Source organism: Rissa tridactyla, chromosome Z, assembly GCF_028500815.1.
Source record: "Rissa tridactyla isolate bRisTri1 chromosome Z, bRisTri1.patW.cur.20221130, whole genome shotgun sequence".
In the NCBI taxonomy this organism is placed as follows: domain Eukaryota; kingdom Metazoa; phylum Chordata; class Aves; order Charadriiformes; family Laridae; genus Rissa; species Rissa tridactyla.
In genome coordinates, this window is record NC_071497.1 from 8,035,907 (window position 1) to 8,050,494 (window position 14,588).

General features: G+C 41.8%; 1 protein-coding gene across 2 annotated transcripts in view; it reads right to left on the reverse strand.

The window, feature by feature from the left end:
* VCAN (versican) overlaps positions 1-14,588 on the reverse strand; it is a 115,354-nt gene that overhangs the window by 68,180 nt on the left and 32,586 nt on the right. For both annotated transcript variants that reach the window (XM_054186502.1, XM_054186503.1), the window contains exon 6: positions 3,412-3,705. In XM_054186502.1, the coding sequence (XP_054042477.1) occupies positions 3,412-3,705 (294 nt within the window). The remainder of the gene's footprint in view (positions 1-3,411; positions 3,706-14,588) is intronic.

A 14,588-nucleotide genomic window follows, 5' to 3' on the forward strand; every position in this document is an offset into this window, starting at 1 on the left:
AGTAAAAGTGGCAGACGCCGGTCCTTCATCATTGCCATTTCACTTCAGACTAAACGTGCAGCTTGTGGCCATAACCCTTGAGGCTAAGTCAATGGGAACTTCACTAGCCTTCACACAGGAGGCAGAGGAAACTTTACGGGGATGCTGTAAAAAAACCTGAGATCACCGCATGAACATCTGTGCTGCAGACCTTCAGCGCTGGTGCTACCTGGGTAGCTGGCTTGATCCTGCCATGTTCACAGAGGCACTCTGTGTTTTTCCCTTTAGCTGGCTAAGATCCCATAAATTCATGTATTTTCTTCTTTGTCAGCTACAGAAGTTTTATGCTGGTGTGACTGGGTACTAAGGCAAGGAGAGAAGCATAACAATGTAATGTGAGACACCTAATGAGCACAGTAAGAGCTTGGAGTGCATTGGAGTTACATGGAAAGAGTCAAGATGCTGGGCAGGGCTGTTTTGTTGTCTGGTACAGTGGGAATTGCCACATAAAAAGCTTCACATTGAGCTAAAAGCAGTCAGAGCTTGGGGATAGTGAACTTTATGTGATGCACTGAAACCATGAAATAGAGATAATGAGGAGTTTTGGAAGAAACTTCCAGACAAAAGATGATTTGAAACAAGGACTTAAATTCAAGCCTCCTGCTATACTATAGAAGAATTTTTTTCTTCTCTCCCTTTTTCCTCCCCGAAAAAGGGACTAGCTCCAAGGCTCCAACAGGACAGAGTGACTCACTCCACAGCCACTGCTTCAGGCAGCTGCTTGAGATGTGAAAGACCAAGATGCTAGGCAGCAAGTACTCATTACTCACCACTTGCATAAATCATTTAGCAAAAGCAACGAAGAGTTACAGCTGGTTCCTGTGAGATCCCGAGCACTTTCTGAGAGGGAGAGAGAGCTTTCAGTAACTTCTGCAATATGTGGCAGACAGGCACCCTGAAGGAGGGTACATGGTTCAGCATTACACTCCTGCATTTCCCTACAGAAATCCAGATGTATTTGGCAAAACGTGGGTCTCTAGCTATCAGCATTTAATTAATTCTGATGTAATTTTGATTGCAATTAAAATTGCTAGAGAGCAGCCCACTGTCTACCAAATTGTGTTCGTTCTGTTTAGTCTTTTTTTTTTTCTTGTAAAAGGGTTGATAGTCACAGGCTGTCTACCTCCTGGGTTGCAAACTGATGAAGTATTTACTCTACGTGTACCAAGGGCAACAGTTTGCAGAAAAAGCAGTTACACAAAAGACAACAACCCACTACTTATCAAGGATGTTTTTAGAACAAATGGTATCTCGCTAGAATTTGTTAAGTAAAACTTCGGGAAAGAACATTGAAAAGGCCCATGTTGTTTGAAAGGGGTGAAATTCACAGAAACAAAGTGAAAGCTGGAATTTCTCCTAACTAAAGATTAGATTACAGGCAAAATGTCCAGTCCCTACTTCAGTATTTTAGACGGACTGATGAATTTCATTCCCATTAAAGTCAATTCGACCCATGACACTAAAAACTGATCATCAACAATTTGGGGGAGGAACAGAAGGAGTGATACGTAAAACTCTGATTGGCAGATTACAGCACACTCACCTGAACTTAACCAGTCTTTATTCCTGTATGCAGTTCCCTTGAAGTCCATCCGGACTACTTCCACATGCAGTTTTGGAACACCTTACCCACAAATAATTAAGGTAAAAGAACCACAACAACCCTATTTTAAAATATTTCAGAGAAGAGTATCTGAGGACAGCCAGACTGTAACATTACACCAGATGTTGGGATTTGTTCTCAAGCAGTAACGTTTGTTCATAAATGAGCCTTCAATGCCTGAGTTGGAAAGATCTGCAGCTGCAATTGGTTCACCACCTGCAAAAATGGGGACAGTACAGGGTGCACATTTCTAGCAGTTCTGACTTACAGTCATAGGACTGAGTCCAAAAAAACTAGATATTCGTAGCTAAAGACCAAGTTCTGAACTTCTAACTCAACACAAGCAGCCTTTATATGTTAATGTCAATTGTACTAATTGCAGCTACAGGAACTTCCTTGAACAGAGAGGCCTGCAGGAAAACTGTTGAGCAGTCCAACCTCCCTATGCTGCTGAGGAAGCTGCAAGTCTCAGGGAAGCAGGGTATTCATCTGGGAAGAAGCACTCTGATCTCCTAGATGTGATGCACCTTCCAGCAGTATCAGTGTCCTCTTGCACAAAGAACACTCTTGTGATTGAGGGGATCTTAAAGGGTAGAAGGTGATGGGATCATCTCTTAACAGACACAGATAGCTGGTCTGCGGTACTTGAAAGGGCTACGCAGAAACTTACATCATGAGATGCATGGATGGGTTTCTGCAGGTGTAGGGAAAAAGCAAGTAGTCATCACTCATGATAGAGAGAAATGTAGGAGGGATGTTCTGGAGGAGGACAGGCAGATGAGACCAGAACCTCCATGGTGGTGGTCTGTGAAGCACTGCTAGTTCCAGGAAGACCTGGGAGACAGGCCTGGAACTGATGCACAGGTGAGATGATATAGGGAAGAAAAACTTGTGTACACTAGAAGCTGGTCAACCTTTGGGACAAAAGGAATCTATGCAAGGATAGGCTGCACCATAGTAACTGCAAAGCCAGGCTGCTGGCACTGAAGATGGAAGAGATTATAGGGGAATATTTAACCCCAAAGACAAAGGTAAGATGACAGGCATGGAGGAGGTCTGGTTTAGATTGATGCAGTCTACCAGGTGAATGTGGCAAATGCTTGATGCCTCTGAAAATACCAGTAGGGAAACATGCAGCAGTAAGAAAGGCAATTTAGATCATCCACAGTACTAGCTGACTGGCACATGAAACACTGAGACTGAGAAGAGAATTTAGAACTGCTTAGGAAGCTTAAAAAACATGATGGGACAAACCACCTGGAATTCAGAGATAGACACCAAATTACTGTCAACTCAGAGACCTGAAAATGGCCAGGCTTGCATGCAGTCCATAAACAGCCTCTCTCATTGCCATCATTGGAGACAGAATATCAAGTTAGATGACAGTCATTCACTTGGTCAAGCAGGACATTTCTTCTGTTCTATGTTCATTGACATGAAACAAACATACCAGGGCGCACTCAGACACTAAAGTATGTAGCATCCGCAGACTCAGGGTGACTGCAGGTACAGTATGTCACTCTATGCAAAAACACCACTCGAGCTGAAATCTTACCTTAAAACTTTGCCTATCTTTATCTTTAGATGCTATTTAAGTCATTTGTTTTAGCTCAGCTTTTCTCTCTTTTTTTTTGTAAAGCCATAGTGACAAAACAAATTTTTAAAAACATGTCTGCAGCAAGAACTGAAACAAAACACATATTAAAGAAAACACTTTTCAGGGTTAGCATGGTAAGCATACTGAAAATTATAAATAAAAAATAGCTTACGTTCATAGCAGTAGGCATCAAACTTGCTATCTGGGTAAGGAAAGCCTGTTTGGTTCTCATAGCGATACAGGGTTCTCACCCCAAGTAAACCTCCACCACACTGGGGTCGTGCCACTGAGGCTGGGTAACGAACACTGCCATCCGCCAGCCAGCCATAGTCACACTGGTCAAAGCCATTCCTCCAGGCGACATACAGGTTCCCAACAGAAGCAAGAACGCCATCTCTTTTCCGACACAGCTCTTTAGCTTCCTCAAAGGTGAGCTTCTCAGGGACTGAGACGTGAACAACTTCATCTAGAGGAAGAAAGCAAAGATAACAAAGACTTAGTATCGTGTTCCACCATCAAGTCAGCTTAGTTCCCCTCTCCCAGTCAGTGTCCTGCAATGTTGGGGTTTTGTTTCCAAAATTTGTTTGAATAGTTTTTGCTTAAAAAAATCAGATAGTTGGAAAATCAAATGTCCCAGATTTGGATATGAAAACGAACATACTACAAAGCATGAGCATTTATATTCAAACTTTATGCCATGAAGTACACTGTGGTTGGAGATTGAGTCCCTCCCTCAGTCTCTAGGCAGAGCTAACCACAGCCTTGAAGCTCCTCTGTGACCTCTGTTGGAGTAGACTTTGCAACTCAGTTGTGCTAATTAAATCCAGTCCAACAGAATTTACTTTCTCAGTAAAACAAATCTTTTACATCTGCACGCCTCTTACCTGACCTCTTTAGTCATCACTAGAATCTCACTTGAGACACGTAAAAAAAGCAAATGTTCTTCACTGGCTGCTCCACAGCAGCTTCTAATGTCATATTTCCATCGGTCTTAATCTCGCCCCATGGGGAAACAGGTGAGGGAATGCACTAGACATATTGCATGCACAAAGCCCTTTTTGTGTGAAAAAGCTGAATTACTCTAGAATGCTGGTAGTATAGTTTAGCTTCCACGGAATAACAATTTGTAAATAGCCATCCAGTTGGAAACTGAAACAAAACAAATATCACATCTAATATTTTACTTCCAAGCTAAATCACCATTATGCAGTTCGCTTGGTTGCCTCATTCACCCAAACACTATAAACAAAATCAAGGATTTAATGTTCATGTCCTAGGAATGAAACAGTAAACTGACTCCTTTCTAGTTTTTGCTTAGACTTCAGATGGAATTGATGAGAATTAAAATCAACATGTTCAGCTGTAGAAAACAGTGCAAATTCAAAATATTTGTTACAAGAGAGTAATTCTCTTCTTCAGAAGACAGTCCCTGTTGCAGGAAAGCACTGCTTCTTCAAATTGGACGTGCAATCTGTCTTACCTTTGCAGTTGTCTCAAGGCAACCCAGAAAAAGGCAGACAGAACCTACATCACCCCAAGCAGTTTCATTCACATCAATATTACGCTTGTTTCAGGCTTGAAAGGAATGCAAGTGTGAAAGGAGGCAATGTGCCAATTTTCTTTTTCCTTCTAGGTAGAAACTCTTGATTTGTTATTACAGCTGTAATATCAATTCCATAGTATAAGTTGCTTTATACTGTGTTCAGGGAGTTTCTAACTTAGAGGTAAAGGGACAGACTGTGTCTATTAGAGAGCGACAGATTCAGTTACTGAATGCCTTCTTTGCTTCAGACTTTACTGCTCGGCCCAGCCCTCAGGAGTCCCAGGCTTTGGAGAAAGTAACAGGGAAAGAGGAACACTTCCCTTGGGTTAAGGAAGACCGAGTGAGGGATCAGTTAGGTCAATTAGATATTCAGAACTCCATGGGCCCCGATGGGATGCACCCAAGAGTGCTGAGGGAGCTGACGAAAGTCATTTCTGGGCAGCTCCCCATCATCTTTGAAAGGTCCTGGAGAACAGGCGAGGTGCCTGAGGACTGGAGGAAAGCCAGTGTCACTCCAGTCTTCAAAAAAGGCAAGAAGGAGGAGCTGGGGAACTACAGGCCGGTCAGCCTCACCTCCACCCCTAGAAAGAAGATGTAACAGCTCATTCTGGGCGTCATCTGAAGGCAGGTGGAGGAAAAGAAAGCTATCGGAAGCACTCAACATGGATTCACCAAGGGGAAATCATGTCTGACTAATCTGACAGCCTTCTATGATGGCATGACTGGATGGATAGATGAGGGAAGGCCGGCAGATGTTGTCTACCTTGACTTAAGCAAGGCGTTCGACATGGTCTCCCACAGCATCCTCATAGGGAAGCTGAAGAAGAGTGGGTTAGATGAATGGACAGTAAGGTGGATAGATGGGGGGGTGGCTGACACACTGGAAGGCTGTGCCACCATACAGAGAGACCTGGATAGGCTGAAGAGTAGGGAGGAGAGAAACCTTATGAAATTCAACAAGGGCAAGTGCAGGGTGCTGCACCTGGGGAGGAATAACCCCATGCACCAGGACAGGTTGGGGGCTGACCTGCTGGAGAGCAGCTCGGTGGAAAGAGACCTGGGAGTCCTGGTGGACAACAGGATGACCATGAGCCGGCAATGTGCCCTTGTGGCCAAGGTGGCCAATGGCATCCTGGGGTGCATCAAGAAGAGTGTGGCCAGCAGGTGGAGGGAGGTCATCCTCCCCCTCTGCTCTGCCTTGGTGAGGCCACATGTGGAGTACTGTGTCCAGTTCTGGGCTCCCCGGTTCAAGAAGGACAGGGAACTGCTGGAGAAGGTGCAGCAAAGGGCTACCAAGATGCTGAGGGGACTGGAACACCCCTCTTATGAGGAAAAGCTGAGGGATTTGGGTCTCTTCAGTCTGGAAAAAAGATGGCTGAGGGGGGACCTTATGAACACTTATAAATACTTAAAGGGTGGGTGTCAGGAGGATGGGGCCAGGCTCTTTTCAGTGGTGCCCGGGGACAGGACAAGAGGTAACGGGCACAAACTTGAGCACAGGAAGTTCCGTCTAAACATGAGGAGGAACTTCTTTACCCTGAGGGTGGCAGAGCCCTGGCACAGGCTGCCCAGAGAGGTGGTGGAGTCTCCGTCTCTGGAGACATTCCAAACAGGCCTGGACGCATTACTGTGCAACCTGCTCTAAGGTGACCCTGCTCTGGCAGGGGGGTTGGACTAGGTGATCTCCAGAGGTCCCTTCCAACCCTATGATTCTATGATAAAGAAAGCAATGAATCATTCATCCTCAGAAGTATCAGAATGCTTCATTCAGCTCTTCAGACCACACAGGTACTGCACTTTTTTATTAAACACTTCTGCAGAAGACAGCTTTTTCTGCATCAAGGGGCAGATCTGGTATCATACAGATTGGCCATACCTGGCCAATACAGGATGATGGACACAGTTATCCCAGGTTGCTCAGGTTGGACGGGGTTTTGAGAAACCTGACCTAGTGGGAGGTGTACCTTCCCATGGCAGGAGGGTTGGAACAAGGTGATCTTTAAGGTTCCTTCCAACCTGAACCGTTCCATGATTCTACCCCACTGTACTGTCCCAACAGCAGTATCATGAAATAACGGAACAAAGAAAGACCTCTCGAGAGCATCCCCCTCTGTTCTGAGGACTATTCACTTATCCCCTCACATAGTAGCCATGACGTATACAAAAATTAGTAGTTAAAATGATTGCAATTAAATAGTAGATATCGGTCCAGCTAGACAGGAAAATGAGAATAGTAAGAAATACAATGCATTTTAATGGTTTCTAGAAACAACTATGGCGGATCAAAATCTAAATAATGTCAAACAATCACACAACATTCCTTCTGGGAGAAACTTATTGAATACACAGGAAAATGGGTAAACAGTGCAAGATTGATAGCAAAGCAATTTTTCCATCAACTGATCTGGATCAGTGCTTCCAAATAGAGCTTGTGCATAATGTCATTAAAGTTAGGGGTATTTATTCCTCTGAGTTATCATCTGCACTCTGTTAAAGCAAAGAAACTTAGGGAATGGTTATGTCTTGCTACAAGAGTTCAAAATGTAGAGTTCAATCAGTAACTGTGTAAGAAAGGTCAGTTTGCAGAGAACATACTCATCCAAGTTGCACAACAGCACTTCTATACGTAAATCTGCCTTAAATTTGCCTTGGAGTATGCCCATATATGCAATATTATAATACTGCACATTTAAAAGATGGGTTGCATATATTTCTTTGTACTGAATCTATTCAACTGACCCCACAAGTATTTATTTGGTTTATCTGTTAAAGTCAGAGGCTGTCATACAGACACCATGTGTGTCAAAGGGTGTTTTACCAGAAAAACTGAATGATAAAATAACCCATGTGTTTAAGGAAAAATTCATCCTAACCAGAATAGTCCAATAAGTCAAGCCCAAAGTCACATTCTTGGGCACCTATTCGGCATATTAAAGAATTTGAAATGATAAATTTGTAAAGAATGCAAAAAGGTGCCAGAGCAATCAGCAATATGCCATTATTGTCATTTCATCATATACTGAGTAAATACTAATTTATTTCAGGAATGCTAGCAACAAGATAAAAGGTACAAAGATGTTAAAACATGGCTTCAGTTAAAGAGCATTTTTTCTATGATTCCAGAATTCTTATTTTAAAAAAATCCAATGAAGTGCAAAAGTCAGATTCCAAATAGCAGTCATTTCCTTGAGGAGATATGACCCTGCAATTTGTCTGTCCGGTTTGAAAATAAATTAACATTCTGTATGACTGAGTGCGTACTTAATGTGCATAATAATTGTTGGGATGAAATGTGAAAAACAAAACAAGAATTCAATAGAAGTCTTGCTTGCTATATAAATCCAGGAATACTTAAAAGTTGTCCTTCAATCTTCCAAAACCACTTTCCAAAAAAAATTTAAAAAAAGAGAGAAAGGTTTATGTTTTCTGTTGAACGCTTGGGAAGAAAACATTGCTTAAAACACTTCTTCAGCTGATTGTCATCAGTTTGATATACAGCAGCTCTAAATTATGTGATGAGAAAGTTTGCCCAATCTTTCCTGAACTTCTCAGCTGGAGCAGGCTGTGGGCACATATCTACTCCATGCATAGCAGACTTAGCACTTCAGGGATATGGTGACCCATACAGCACAGAGAAAACTAAATCAGGACATACTGTTTGTGTGCAGTAAGTGCAATCACTTGGAACATGCAGAGGCAACATTTTGCTGCCTGTGTCACTCCTCTGACATGATCAGTGCTGAGACACATGCTCACCTTGGTCAGAAAGAGATGGCTACCAAACTATTGATATTTTGGGTGCGTATTCTGGAATTGCTAAATAACAATCCCCCACTTCTTTATGCTCACAGCAATGTGGAAATTCAGGTTATCGTATGTGAAAAAAAGCACTGGTCCTACTTCACTGTCAACTAGGCTTTTTCTCTTGTAGTGAGAACTTGGGCTGCAAACCACATTGTTCCCCAGTCAGCCTACACAAAATCTGGGCGATAGAGCCGGAGACACAAAAGAAGGCATGTGAAGAAAGGTGCTAATCACTGAAGGAAGAACAGCGAGAAGCTCTAGGAACTTCCTCTGGCACCACCAAGCACTTGGGGAAAAATCATTCAGTGGAGCTCAGGTTCTGCTGAGCTCTTTCACGGACTCAACCTCAAAACTGACAGAGGCTTTCAAGAGGCCATGGAAAAAGGGCTTGTGCTCCAATCCCGACTTCCAGCATGTCAGTCCGTGTAGCAGAAACATCCCAACTCCTTCAAAGTACCAAAGGGAAAAGGATTTGATCCTGGCACAGAAACTTCCTCTAAGAAGCAAAGAAGTTAATGGTGAAGCTAATAAAATGTATTTAATCCGTGCAGTCTCTAAAATTAACTCCTATTTTTGGAAACGCAATGGGTTCCGTATTTGACAGGAGGATTCATCCTGTCACACTCTTAGAGAATCTTTATTATGATGTCTGAAAGGACCTCAATTTCCCAGACAAAATACTGGAAACAAGGAAATTAAGAGAAAACTTGTCTGATCGATAAACAAATGACATAGCCACCAACACCAGCAAGGCAGATTCAATTTTTGTGTGTGTTAAAAGCCACATGCAATGTTTTTATAGCTGGAGTACACTCCAAGTAACTTAGCAGTATTATGCACACAAACCCCAGGGCTTAGGCCCACAGATGAAGAGAACCTAGTCCTACAGTACCAGGAGGTGAAATGGAGACCGTGACAATGTTTAGACTGCAGACAATATGTAATGTATATTATTCCTGGCTCCTGTTTAAAACCAAGCTTGAGGTCAATCGTGCAGCCTGAGCAGTCAGAGCACTTGAAGTATCCTCAGGATTTTCCTGTTACACGTTTGTTTTGCTTGGTTAAAACAGACACCTGATGAAAGTCATGCTTTTTCCCTCTCTTTCAAATATATCAAGCTAGATGAAGAAGCCAGGTTTTTCTCTTGAAGACAAAAGCTGATTCACTACAACCCCCAAGGAAAAAGCTTAAGATCTACAGACTTATCAGCTGGTTTTATAGCAAGCTTCATTCCTTTGAAGGTTAATTCATTTATTCTGTCTCATCAGGAGACGTCTCACTGAGCTGGGCATGTTCATAGACGTGAATTTCATGAATCACACATCTTAAAAGCAAGCACAGAAACAAGGGCAGGCCGGAACCATAGCCGCAGGTCAATACACAACATGTATTGACTAGGGCAGAAGTAATGAATCTAGATATAAGCCCTCCAGCACAGACCTCACCAGTAATTTCTTTTTCCATAGATGAAACCACAATTAAAGGGATTGGTGGGCTGCTACTTCCTAGAGGAGATCTTTGTGCCTGACTATGTGGCACCCTCTTCCCAGAGCAGAGCATCATCTCCTCAACTTCACATACCACCACACACCGTGCCAGGCACAACAAAATGAGCTACAAGTCACTTGCACCTGAGAGATGAAGGCATCACATGCAAGTCCACGATAAAAGTTTTACAGGTCCAAAGGATTCTCCGAAAATTCAGAGAAGCTTAAGAAGTAACCTGTGAGTCTCCACTGAATACTTTTGACAAATCTGGTAACACACCAACTGCTGTGAAAGTTGTCTGGTCAACCACCTATGAAATGTCCTCGCTATTATCCAATGCATGTGAGGGAATGACAAATACTAAGGAGCCACTTAGATTTATTGGGTTGTAATATTTTTAGTCTTTTTCATTATTCATTATTCATTTTCATTATTTTTTATTATTACTGTCTCATCTGGAATTTGGTGTTCACAAGCTTTACCTTGTGGTTGGGCACTCAGATTCTACAACTTCCACTACCTTCAGCAACTAAAGAAAGACATAAGAATATCCAAAGGGATATTAAATACACAAAAAGCTAATCAGTCCCATAGGTGGAAATGCTTAACTCTAACAAATTTAAATAAATACAAGACAAAAAATTTCTAGCACTTTTCCATCTTAGCCTCTTGGTGGTGTTCTTGTTTGAGGAGAAGAAACATTATCCCCCACTAAGAATCTGGCATCTCTTCTGTTTTGAGAATAATGGGTCTGTGGTGAACTTCAGACCTGTTCATTAGTAGTTTCTGAGAGATGGTGGAACCCGCCAAGCTCATCAAGCAAAGATGCCCTTATGGGGATGTTAGAGGTCCAGGGTTCTGTGACTACAGTTGTAGATCAGTGTGCCCTGGGTCAGGCATGAAAGAAGGCTAAAAGTGACAAAATGTCATCTTTTCTGATGTTATATGGAACATTCTAAGGACATTTCCTCACCTGCAGCTGTAACCTTATGTTATTGCTCCTCATAACCATTTGGTCACAGACACATGGTTGGCAGTTCAAAGTTCAAGCAGTCACAAGACACTGCCATCATGACTTTCCTTTCCTCAGAAACATGGAATCTGTCCAAACCTTAATTTCTAGAACACAATCAAGTGTGCAAAGCAGCAGGAATATTGTGGCCACTTTGGGAACTAAAGCATTTACCTTTGCACCTTGAGGACTACATGTCCGAAGAATTTCCATTTCCTCCTCCTCTGTTTCTCTTTTTGGCCGAAAGGCCCATGCGAAAAAGGCAGTAGGTAGCCACCAATAGGACTACCAGACTGCTTATGCACCAAGTAGGGAAGACATACTGCCCACATCTGTACCGCCCCCCCACACATGTTTGATGATAATGGAGACCACTACCCTTATCTTGAATACTCTGAAAAAAAATACAGATACATCTGGGCCAAGACAGACCTGAAAATTTTCATCTGTCTTGACCATAGGCAGGGGCCTTGGAGGCTACATAAAGTTAGCCCCTTTATTAATCCAATGCCTTGTCTCAGCTGCAGCTCTCTTCCTCCATCCTGCTGCTGTTAAGGGCTGGTTCTCCGACACATAAGACTAGTAAAGAGATATCCTTAACAAAGTCACAAATTACTGTGTAACACTCTCTAGGACTAGAAAAACACAAAGACCTAAGTGGATAGATTCAACTGTAAAGCAGAGGGCTAGACAAGCTGAAGAAGTCTTTTTCTCTTACACATTAGAACAAGTTAGTTGATTCGTTTTGATACACATCAGTAATCATTTAATTAAACTCTCCTGAATGTCTTAGGTCTATTCTATGCAAAACCATAGGCTGAACAGGAATCCACTACATTTGGCAAGACTAGAAGAGTATACTTCTAGTATAGTTTTCGCATGGGCTTGGCCTCAAACATGAAGAGTATCATGGCAACTGCTATACCCTTAAAGACCTCTGCTGTAGTTGCAAGGTGTCCCTGGCTTTTACTTATATAGAGGAAAAAAAGGAATTTTGCATTCTATATGATTCTTTGGGGTTTGTTTCTTACTCTCACAAAAATCATTTAGACATCAAGATTTTCAGATCTCCTCAAAGATGAGCTTTATCACATTACGAGCTAAAATACACTGTCATGCATACAAACCACCATGGTATTATTTCCTTTTTTGGTTTACTCCCTTTGGGCTCTGTACCCCTGTTGAGAACTCCTGGATCCATGATCCTGCATGAGGTCACACAATTCAAGGCTGGAGAAGTGTTCAGTACAAGCCTATGCAAAGGACATGACCCTACCACGGGCCCTCAACTAAGTAGAAAAGACCCTTTTCACTGTGTCCCTGTTTTAAAATTTAATCTAATTGTTGCTCCAGAATCAGAATAGACTCCGGACAAGATCTTTAGGTGCCCAAAACACAGAAGAAACTTCTCACCTGAAGCCATATTTTAGACTATGACTTCTTTAATTATTATTATTGTCAAATAAATTTCCATGACAATAGCAAAACTGCATGTGACTAGGTGGAAAGTATTTAACGGACATCTGGTTTTGTTTTTTCTTTTTCTTCCCTGCACTCGCTGTGGGGGGGAAATGGTGCATAGAAGGAAGACTGTATAATCTTCCCCACAGCTACCCCTAAATAACTTTCTTAGCATGAGTCCCCATCTGCATATTACATATGCTTATTAGACATATATGGCTTCTAACTGGCTTTGGCCAGAAGACAATACTGCATGGAGTCATTTGTGCTTTGGCTGCGCATCACACACTCACAGTCCCTCACTTCATCAGTGGGCTTTGGCGAGCAGATCTCACTTTGTCTCCATTCCTGACACCACAGCACTGTCAAATCAATCACATACACACTTATCTGAAGACAGAATGGAAGCCCTTCCTTCCCCATCACCCATTTCCATTCAAGGGATTATTCCGTAGAACACACTGGTGCAGACACCACTTCAATTGGAGGTGCTAAGAGAATCTCAGAGTAACACCCAACCTTTGCAGCTCAACCACTTCAGATTAAACTCTATTAGTAAGTCATCTCCCGCAGCTAAAGGTATCCTAAATAGTTTTGTTAATGCTTGGTACACTGAAATATGCAACGAAACATGAGGAATGTAAATCAATTTGTAATAAGAGACCATGCCCAGTACCTATTTAATGATATTTTGACTCCAGCTTCTTATTTTTATCACTAGGAGCTCAGAAATTTTAAATCCTTCCCATAATTATTCTTCTGTGTGTTTTAGCAAAACTCGAAACATTGTGCAGTCTTTAATCTCTCTGGCTTTCCTGAGAACAAGGAAACGGTACGGTTAACCTAAACGACTGGTTTTAATTTAAGCTAATAGTTTGTGTTTCAAGAAGAAATCCATGTCTCTGGCTAACTTTGTGATTTTATATGGCCAGGAAGGAAGAAAACTGAAATGGTGTTGTTCCTACAAATCCTCAGTGCAAGTACCCAAATTAGTACTGTAAATTCAATACACATTTATTTTAAAGTGTATCGCAAGAATTCCTACCACCATTTATGGCTTTCTGGGGTAACATGTTAATAGCGGCCAACAGGCCAATAACTGTTCAATGACTTCCATGATGACATTCTCATTATGGCCCAGATTTTGATATCATTAATTAAGCACCGTCTTATTCCATGAATAGTCATCCCACTGACACAGGCTCTCCAAATAAGGACCTATTTAGTGCAAGTCAGTCTAGTAGATTTGGCATTGAATCAGAATAGGCTGTAGAGATATGAACATGGAAAAAATCATGTTTAAGCACAGTTCTACAGTATACTAATACCATGAATGTCCTTTGTTATTAATGAAGCGTTGAGAGCACAGCACTCGTTACAGGAGAAAGGTCACACCTTGCAGAATAAGTCTTTGGTGCACAGGGCAACCAGAGATTTGGCATAACCTTAAATCTTGAACCGTAAATCTTCTACCAATACATGAATGTTTGTGATGTTCATTTTCCAAAAACTTCCACAGATATTTTACCTAATTTTCTGTATTCTGTGGATGAGTGGTTCCAAAAGTGTAATCTCATTGATGCCATGTAACTTCACACAAGTTCTGCATTTGAAATTAACCTTTGTTCTTACAGAAACTGCTTCTGTTGTATAGACAAAGCCATCTTGGCTCTTTAGGCCCAACTTAAAAAGGAAGTCTGGCTCAGCTGCTCAGGTTTCTGTGAAGGCACTGAAGAATAATGTATCCTGGACTATACCATGATGTGGTACTGTGTCTTCCTAACACACATCTGTTTCTCTTCATCCAAATAAAATAAATTAACTCCTCTGCATGTCAGTATAACATGCTTATACCTTATATCCATAAAACCATCACTCCTCCTGACTCCTAGAAGTTATTTTCAGACTCCAGTTTATTTGAAAATTTCTGAGAAAACAGGGAAAAGAAAAACAGAAAAAAAGCAGAGGAGGTATCTTTGGTTAACTATTATAATAATCTGGCATTGAAATTGATCAATATAATCAGGAACAAATCACTATG